General features: G+C 44.2%; 1 protein-coding gene across 1 annotated transcript; it reads right to left on the bottom strand.

Annotated features, from left to right (window-relative positions):
- Positions 1-2,336: 2,336 nt before the first annotated feature.
- On the bottom strand, positions 2,337-6,552 carry HSPA5 (heat shock protein family A (Hsp70) member 5). The gene is made up of 9 exons (XM_080928220.1): positions 6,465-6,552; positions 6,166-6,383; positions 5,832-6,063; positions 5,315-5,452; positions 4,885-4,997; positions 4,403-4,793; positions 4,027-4,264; positions 3,602-3,769; positions 2,337-3,243 (listed from the first exon to the last, which is right to left on the bottom strand). Exons 2-9 carry the CDS (start codon positions 6,285-6,287, stop codon positions 2,681-2,683), a joined length of 1,965 nt encoding a protein of 654 aa, XP_080784346.1. The 5' UTR covers positions 6,288-6,383; positions 6,465-6,552; the 3' UTR covers positions 2,337-2,680.
- Positions 6,553-10,173: the final 3,621 nt, after the last annotated feature.

The following is a 10,173-nucleotide window of genomic DNA, read 5'->3' as shown; positions in this document are numbered from 1 at the left end:
CCCTGTAATTCTAGTCCAGGAGATCCAGATCCCTGACTGCAGGCAAAGCACTTTTTTTTTTTTTTTTTTTTTTGATTATTTATATAAATACAGACAAGAGCAGTGTGTGAGATCCTTTTCTGCTTCATAAACACAATGATTGGGTATTCACAGAGTATGTACCTTCCCTAACTTTGTTCAGACATGGGTATAGTACCCATCTTAAAGAGAAAGAAGAGCTGGGTGTGGCAGTGCATGTCTACATAGGACGACCCTGTTTTGTTTTAAAGTATTGCTGGCAATGGAGGACAACGGATGAAAACTGATTCTTGCTATTCATCATCTCCTGACCCATCATCATCGTAAAGCAGTACAAATCAGTTTTAACATCTGACTTGGCCCCAAGTACTTGTCTGTTAATGAGACAAAGTCTGACAGCCTAGGCTGGCCTCAGAGTGTGCTAGGATTACAGACATGTGCTCTCCTGCCTCTCCCCTTTTAGGAAAGCTGACTGGGAGTAAGACAGATGAGGTAGGATCTCACAGTTTAACCTTGAACTTGCTATAATCCTCCTGCCTCAGCCAGCCTCCTGAATGTAGGAATTACTAGCATGAGGTACCAAGCTGGGTTCAAAATGTATCAGATAGTGCACAAAAATGAAGCTCAAAAATGAGGCAGGACAGGGCTGTCAGGTCCTCATGTCTTTCATTCTTAGCAAATTAATTGGTTGCCAAGTTAGAAAACACCCATTTGGGGCAGTATTGAATTTCAAATAGTACTGGAGAAAAATCTTCATTGATCAGGATTCTCAAAAAATAAATTTTAAAAAGGGATACTTCCATCATTTGGTTCTAACAAGGTATCTTTTTTTCTTTTAAAGATTTATTTAATGTATGTGAGTACACTGTCACTGTCTTCAGACACACCAGAAGAGGGCATAAGATCCCATTACAGATGGTTTGAGCCACCATGTGGTTGCTGGGAATCGAACTCAGGACCTCTGTAAGAGCAATCATGCTCTTAACCACTGAGCCATCTCTCCAACCCTTTTAAAATACCTTTATGAACAACAAATCATTCATAAAATCAAGTCTTTGACCATGTTTGTCCTCAGACATTTAAGCCTTACAAGTAGTGAGAGCATTCTACTGACCAGCTGAGCCAAATGTCCAGTATGCAAGATCACCCCAGGGATTGTGCCTACACATGGGGAGGACACTAACCAAGCTGGCTTCTTGATCTTGGGAAAAAGCTTATTTCAGGTTTATCATATGTACCCTACCATAATACCACTAAGACATTTTAGAAAAAGGGCTTCTGACCAAATTAGGCTCCAGAGCATGTTTTGGTTTATGTAGCTCTCATAAACTACATAACTAAATCTAGTATTTCATTAATTCTGTCTCCAGCCTGAGCCACTATACCCAGTATGTAGTGCTGGGTATCAAATAAATCCAGAGCTTCATGCATGCTAGATAAATGCTGTACCAATTGAGGTAAGTAAATCCTCAAGCTGTTAATATGCATCTTTTTTGTCCTTTCTTAACATGGCCCTGGCTTGCCTGGAACTCACTCTATAAACCAGGCTGGCCTTAGAAATCCTCCTGCCTCTGCCTCCTGAATGCTGGGATCAAAGGTGTGTGCTACCATACACTTTCAACTATACATCTTTAAATATAAATTACAAACTGAATACTACCTGATGATACTGAGTGCCTGTGGATATACTACCAAATAAAATACAAGTGTATTTCAACTTTTTCCAGTCCAGAGGATTATTAACCCTTGAAATTCACACTAGTTCGAGGCAATGCCCACCACTGAGTATTCATCAGCCTCAGTTCCCTAGACTGGGCTTGGACCTGCCAAGCTCCTGCCATAGCCTGAACATTCCAGGGAGCCCCATAACACTACTTGTAACATAAGTCAGAAAGGGCCATGGTAGTGCACACTTTAATGCCAACACCCAGGAAAGAGAGACAGGTGGGTGGATCTGGTTCAAGGCCAACCTGGTCTACAGTGTTGGGTTTGAGGACAGCCAGAGCTACACAACAGACCTTATCTTAAAAAAACTAAAACCCCAGAAAGCAATTTTACAAAGAGCAAGTATGTTTCAACCATGTTTAAGAGAACTGGACTTGGGCACCATCAAAAAACTGTTGCCTAGGGGAGTAATCAGCAAATACCTTGCTATAAAGTAGACAAATCCCCAGGAAGTGGTAGCGCCCTGCAGACTCCCAAGTGCCCCTTCCCTGCCCATGTAAGAAAGACACACCTGAGAATCCAGTCTTAAATTTTAGTTATCTAAAATAAAAGATGGATATAATTACAAGCTTTTCACAAAAATTAGACCAGTGTAAATAACAAACATTTATTGGTGTCACTTATGGTAGAAAAAGTTCCTACACCAGATGTGCATGACCCAATTGTTAAATAGAACATATCCAAGGTGAACACACACCCTGACCCAGCTTTTCCCCGATTTTTAAAATAGCCAATTCCTCCTCTCCCTGACCCCAAGACATGTGTGAGCAACTGCTAATGAAAAGCAGTAAACAGCCACTTGGGCTATAGCATTTTCAACTCCACTCTGAGGTGAAGATTCCAATTACATTCGAGACTTAAGTTCTCTCAATTTTCTCCCAACGAAAGTTCCTGAGTCCAGTATTTACAATATTACAGCTCTAGCAGATCAGTGCACCTACAACTCATCTTTTTCTGATGTATCCTCTTCACCAGATGGGGGAGGGCCTCCACTTCCATAGAGTTTGCTGATAATTGGCTGAACAATTTCTTCTAGTTCCTTCTTTTTAGCTTTAAAGTCTTCAATGTCCGCATCCTGGTGGCTTTCCAGCCACTCAATCTTTTCCTCTACAGCCTTTTCCATGGTCTCTTTATCTTCAGAAGAAAGTTTACCTCCCAGCTTTTCTTTATCTCCAATCTGGTTCTTGAGAGAGTAGGCATAGCTTTCCAGTTCATTCCTGGTGTCAATGCGCTCTTTGAGCTTTTTGTCTTCCTCTGCAAACTTCTCAGCATCATTAACCATCCTTTCAATTTCTTCAGGTGTCAGGCGGTTTTGGTCATTGGTAATTGTGATTTTGTTTTTGTTTCCTGTACCTTTATCTTCAGCTGTCACTCGAAGAATACCATTAACATCTATCTCAAAGGTGACTTCAATCTGAGGTACTCCACGGGGAGCAGGAGGAATTCCAGTCAGATCAAATGTACCCAGAAGATGATTGTCTTTTGTTAGTGGTCGTTCACCTAGAATAACAACACAGGAAAAATGTGTTATTGACAAGCTTTAGTGCACCGGATCCCTACATTTCAACTTGCTAGACTTTGTGGGGGCAAGGACCCTTTATTGAGGTAAAAGAGCAGTAACTCATTGGGGTGCCACTGCTCTTAACTGAATTTCAGCTCGTAAAAACACTTGCAAGCCCCTCTTGTCCTTGTATTCCAACAGCTAGTGGACATGAACACTAAGCACTGAATCTAAAATTCAACACTGGTCCAACTAAACTACAAAAGACACTTCTTTCCCTGGGCAGCTTAATGACATTGTTAAACCCAAAGGTACACTCTACCAAAATGTACAATATTTGCGAACATAAGAAATTACCTTCGTAGACCTTGATTGTTACAGTTGGCTGATTATCAGAAGCTGTGGAGAAGATCTGAGACTTCTTAGTGGGTACCACAGTGTTCCTTGGAATCAGTTTTGTCATGACACCTCCCACAGTTTCAATACCAAGTGTAAGGGGACAAACATCAAGCAGTACCAGATCACCTGCGAAAGAAAATTAATCAGGTTTGGTTTTAATTAGAGTCCTAAGAGCACTACACCAAGCAATGTACCCACGAACTCTGCCATTTTCCCTAAAGTCATTTGCCTAGGCTCTAATCACAAACACTTTAGAAAAATGATTTAACAGCTGCTAATCATCTTAACTTAGCCCTGACCTATGTCTTGTCATCACTGTACCTTCCCCTTCCCTGTTATTCCTCACCCTATAGCTTCCCAAAGACACAGTGACAACAACCTACCTGTATCTTGATCACCAGAGAGGACACCAGCCTGGACAGCAGCACCATATGCTACAGCCTCATCTGGGTTTATGCCACGGGATGGCTCCTTGCCATTGAAGAACTCTTTCACCAATTGCTGAATCTTTGGAATTCGAGTAGATCCACCAACCAGAACAATTTCATCAATATCAGATTTCTTCAGATCAGAGTCTTCTAACACTTTCTGGACAGGTTTCATGGTAGAGCGGAACAGGTCCTAGCAAAAAAGAAAAGAAAGGCATGGTTACTGTGCTGACTGTACCGAGACATTGTCATTCTACATTCATGTATCTGAAACTACAGTCTAAGCAGATCCCATTAGCACTGATCCAAGGAGTATGATCAAGGAGCATACCATGTTCAACTCTTCAAATTTGGCCCGGGTAAGGGTCTCTGAGAAGTCTTCTCCTTCAAAGAAGGACTCAATTTCAATCCTTGCTTGATGCTGAGAAGACAGGGCTCTCTTGGCCTTCTCTACCTCACGCCGGAGTTTCTGTACAGCTCTGTTGTCTTTTCTAACATCTTTACCAGTTTTCTTCTTGTACAGCTTGATGAAGTGTTCCATGACCCGCTGATCAAAGTCTTCCCCACCCAGATGAGTATCTCCATTAGTGGCCACAACTTCAAAGACACCATTGTCAATGGTGAGAAGAGACACATCGAAGGTTCCACCACCCAGGTCAAACACAAGGATGTTCTTCTCTCCCTCTCTCTTATCCAGGCCATATGCAATAGCAGCGGCTGTACTGTGAGAATGAAGAGGGAAGAAAGCTTGGTCAGGCTCAAACTCACCCTCCCCAACCTGGCAAATATGCTGGACCTTAGTCCCATACTTACGGCTCATTGATGATCCTCATGACATTGAGTCCAGCAATAGTGCCAGCATCTTTGGTTGCTTGCCGCTGAGCATCATTGAAATAAGCTGGTACAGTCACAACTGCATGGGTAACCTTGGAGGACAACAAAGGTAATTTAAGTGTACTGTGAAGTTACTTCGGTTACTCTTATCAACTATCTTATCTAGTCAAACCACAACAGTTTCTAAGCCAGCTTACTGCTAAGTCATACCCTTTTGTTACTAGAATTAAGCAGTGATAAGTCACAAAGACTAGCATTTGTATTGACCTCCCACAAAGCACTGAATGATTAAGCCTAACAAAAGTCGAAGCCATTCAGCTTAAAAGACTTCAAACTATCATGTCTTCCCTACACAAGTCATCCAGGGGGAGCAACCGCAACCAAACACTTAACACTTCCACACGTTTACCTTCTTTCCCAAATATGCCTCAGCCGTTTCCTTCATTTTAGTGAGAACCATGGCAGAAATTTCTTCTGGGGCAAATGTCTTGGTTTGCCCACCTCCAATATCAACTTGGATATACGGTTTCGTTTTCTTTTCAACCACCTATGGCATAAAGTAACTGAAAGGTAATTTCTTCTGAAGTGGAAACAATGACACTACAAACAACTTAAAAAAAAAATCAATTTCCTCTCTCCCACAGTTTGATTCATCTCAGTCCCTTAGGGGGAACTCAACTAAAATTGAGCATAGTTGTACTGTAGACAGATCGACAGTTTTAGTCTGTTTCAACTTTTAAACACTGTAAACAGTATGTCATGTTTTAGAACACATCAAAAACGACTACAGTAAAACCGTTACATAAATTCCGACCACATCCTTTAAAGTAAATCCTTTGAAGTGTTTTTCAGCTTAAGTCTCAACCCCTAAATACTCTCCCATCACCCCAGCCGCCCCATCAGCATGAGAAAAAACCAGGTCCGACCTTGAATGGCAAGAATTTGATGTCCTGCTGCACCGAAGGGTCATTCCAAGTGCGTCCGATGAGGCGCTTGGCGTCGAAGACCGTGTTCTCCGGATTGGACGTGAGTTGGTTCTTGGCAGCATCGCCAATCAGACGCTCCCCTTCGGGAGTGAAAGCCACATACGACGGGGTGATGCGGTTGCCCTGATCGTTGGCTATGATCTCCACGCGGCCGTTCTTGAACACACCGACGCTGACGGAAAAGCCCCACAGAGAAGAAATCAGCACCTCACTTTCTCACGCTAGCCCCGGAGGCCACGCCCCACTCCCCCCTCCTCCTCCGAATGCCACTTACCAGGAATAGGTGGTCCCCAAGTCGATGCCGACCACCGTGCCTACATCCTCCTTCTTGTCCTCCTCCTCGGCCCGCACCGCGCACAGCAGCAGCAGCGCCGCCGCCACCACAGTGAACCTCATCTTGCCGGCGCTGTGGACCAGGCACTCAGCGGTCGGTCAGGAGTCTCAAGAGTCCAGCAACAGGCTGTAGCCCCGAAACGTGACGAGGGTTCTTATCTGAGGGCGACAGGGGCCTAAGGGTCAGGAGGGGTCACGAACCAAACTTAGGTAGGCCTGGAAGCAGGCCGCGGCTCTTACCTCTCACACCCGCAAAGGCGCTAGTCTCGCTGTCTGTGTTGTCTCGGCCAGTATCAAGCGCGCCGTCGCTGACTGGGCTTATATATCCTCCCCACAGCCCCGTCGTGGAGGCCTCCGATTGGTGAAGTCGCTACTCGTTGGAGGCCGCTGATTGGTCCATGCTACCAAGCTGGCCGCTGCCGATTCGAAGCGGCCTCCTCCGCAACTCACGTCACAGCTACGCCCCCCGGGCTGACTCATTGGCTACTGGTCATTCTTAACGGCCGCCAATGAAAGGCAGCATCCGACCTGAGCACTGGTTCTATTGGTTGAACAGCTGCCTGTCCCCCGGGTGACCTCTCACCCCGAGACCGTTTCCGCCGGTAACCGTCCAGGTCCTCCCTTCACGCCGGGCCCCCGGGGACTGGAGCGGGGTCTGCGTGTCAGTTCCCTCTGGGCTGTGGAATCGGGTCCTCCCTTTCTGTCTCTCACTCCAATGAAGTACGCGGCCTTTCTCCTCCTAGATTCCCTCGCGTTCTGAGCTGCCCGGCCTCAGAAGTGATGCTATGATCGCCCTTCCCAGCCTCCACACGTTCTTGGGTGTCCCAGCGTCCAGGCCTTGTTATCCGGTCTGCACGTCTCGAGCTGAGGCCTGGTCTGGTTTTGCCTCCCTGAGAGTCTTGGCTCTTCTCAGCTAACCCAATATTCTCCTTCACCCCAAGTCTCTAGCTTGTGTGTGTCTTTCCAAGGCCTTTCTAATTTTCCCTTTCCCGGGGTTAAGCCTCAGGACTAGCCTGGCCAAATGTACCCTTCAACACCGCGGATATTTCTCTGTCTCTCTCCCTCCCTCCCCCTCCCCCCAGGTTATCATTTACAAGTCCTTCCTTATTCCTTCTTGACACCACCCTTCTCGACTCTTGGAATAGTTCTAATAATGCTAAAGACATTTAGCAGACAAAAAAAAGAGTTGTTGATGCTTTACTATGCTTTAATAATAGTATGTTGGGGGGAAAACAAAACAGAAGTTACTACTTAAGCTTATTGTGTACTTCATTGTTTCTTTCGTTTTGTTTATTGAGAAGCATTGTTCACAAGACCCAATCTAGCCTAAAATTACTGATCCTCCTATGTGTTTTCCGTGTGTCATTTAGTCATAACCCTTGGTAGGTCTTCTCCATTTTCCAGAAGAGACCATTGAGACCAAAAGTGATTAAGTAGCTAGGATGATCAATTGATGAGTGCTGAGAATAGAATTAATAACCTGGTTGATTTTACTCCATAGCCTATGCTATCGATTTTTTTTTCATTTTTTTGTTTGTTTAAAGAGGGAGTCATGCCGCCCTAGCTGTCCTCAAACACAGTGTAGCAAATGACTTTGAACTTCTGTTTCTTCTGAGAACATCAGGCATAGGCATGCAATATCCTGGGACTTGAACCCAGCACTGTGTATTCGAGACAACTGACATTTGTCCCCTGGCCTGGAGCTCAGCATGTACACCAGGCTGACCTTGAACTCTCGGGTCCACCATCTCCGCCTCCCAAATGCTTATATACATGCTTATGGAGGATACGTGGGCCATTTATTACAGGCAGGAAATGACTGCGTTATTCCTATTAAATGTATTCTGAGCTTCATTAGTACACTGCAAATACTACTAAACACCACGCACACACAGTTTACTAATATGCTGAGCCTATGAGTCAGTGTTCAGGAATTTTTTTCCTTTCTCATTCCTCAAAGGTTATGTTAGTGACTCAGTCAACTCCATGCTTGCTATAGAAATTGCATCATACAGCTCTTTCAGTGAAACTTGTAATACTGTCCTAACATTGATCTTCCTTTGGGTTGCATCAGACTAGTATCAAGTTAGGAGACTAAGCCCAATATACTGGTGCACACTTTTCATCCTGGCACTGAGGAGGCAGAAGCAGGGGACCTCTCTGAGTTGGAGGCCAGCCTGGTCTACATAGTTCAAGGACACCCAAGGCTGCATATTGAGAGCCTATCTTAAAGGAGGAAAAAAATGAAAATCATTGTTTGATCACATTACAGCCTCATGTTTCAAACATGTCTGTATATATCACAGTCTGCTTCCACTAAAATCAAAACTCAGTTTCATCCTCCCTTCATTAATGGGGGAAATGCTTACAACTAATTTTTCTAATGTTTACAGACCTAGTGTCACAGGCCTGTAACCCCAGCTATTCAAGAGGCTGAGGCAAGAGGATCACAGATTCAATGTGTGCCTGGATTACAGAGTGAATTCAAGGTCATGACTCCTGAGAAATTTAGTGGAAACCCTGCTCAAAAAGTAAAGAAAGCTGGAAATACAGCTCTTTGTTAAAGCACTTGCCTAGCATACTTAAAGTTCTATTCTTAATTCCCAGTCTCTGTGTCTGTCTGTCTGTCTGTCTGTCTTTCTGTCTGTCTGTCTGTCTCTCTCTCTCTCTCTCTCTCTCTCTCACGCACACACACACACACACACACACGAAAACTGTCTTACTTTGGGTTAGGTTTAGATGGGCTTTTGTAGGCCAGTCTTACCTCTAGTACTCTATGTAGTTGAGGCTAGCCTTGAACTTTTTATCCTCTTGCCCTACCTCCAAAATGCTGGGATTGGGGGTGTATCACCAAGTTAGGCGCCTAATCAACTTCTAGAGAGTGAAGTGTCTCAGTGGCTATAGTATCCTTTCTTTTTCTTTCCTTTTTTTGAGACTAGATATTGCTAGCTATGCATACTCTTTATCCCTGGATGGCCTGGAACTTTCTATATAGACATAGCTGGCCTTGAACTCACAAAGATCCTGCTTCTACCTTTCCAGTTACTGAGATTAAAGTCATGAGCCATCATATCTACCTCCTTTAAAATCCAAGCTAGATTGAGCTAGAAAGATACTCAGTGGTTGCAAGCACTGGCTGTTCTTTCAGAAGACTCAGGTTTGATTCCAGGCACCCACGTGGCATCTCAGAACCATCTGTAACTCCAGTTCCAGGGGATCCAATACCTTCTTCTGGCTTCTGCAGTTACCAGGCACACATGTGGTGCACAGATATACATGCAAGCAAAATACCCATACATAAATTTATTTTTAAAAAGTATATATACATTTAATATTGAATATATATTCAATTCTCCCTCCCTATCCCCCTCCCGTGTGTGTGTGTGTGTGTGTGTGTGTGTGTGTGTGTGTATTGAAGCCAAATGTGGTGGCCCAGGCCTTTAATCCCAGGATTCAGGAGGCAGAGGCTGGTAAGGTGGATTTCTGTGAGTACAAGGTTAACTTGGTCTTCTTAGATTGACTTCCAGGCTCGCCAGGCAACATAATGAGATCCAATTTCAAAATAAAGAAATAAAATTCAAGTGTTTATATATTCTGTAGTATATATTATGGCATATTGTAAGGCCTCTGGAAGAGCAGTCAGTGCTTTTAACCTCTGAGCCATTGCTCCCCTTGTTTTGTTTTTCAAGACAGATTTCTCTACGTAGCACTGGCTGTCCTAGAATTCTTTTTGTAGACCAAGCTGGCCTCGAACTGACAAACAAACAAAAAAAAATGGCCTCTTGAGTACTGGGATTATAGTCAAGCATCACCATGCTTGGCTTTGTTTTGTTTTGTTTTTAGGCAGGGTTTCTCTATGTAGCACTAGCTGTCTTGGAACTTACTCTGTAGACCAGGCTAGCCTCAAACTCAGAGATCCACCTGCCTCTGCCTCCTGAGTGTTGAAACT

This window comes from Micromys minutus, assembly GCF_963924665.1.
Source record: "Micromys minutus genome assembly, chromosome: 13".
Lineage (NCBI taxonomy): Eukaryota > Metazoa > Chordata > Mammalia > Rodentia > Muridae > Micromys > Micromys minutus.
Note: the sequence above shows the minus strand (reverse complement) of the source record. Positions and strands in the feature narration are given on the sequence as shown.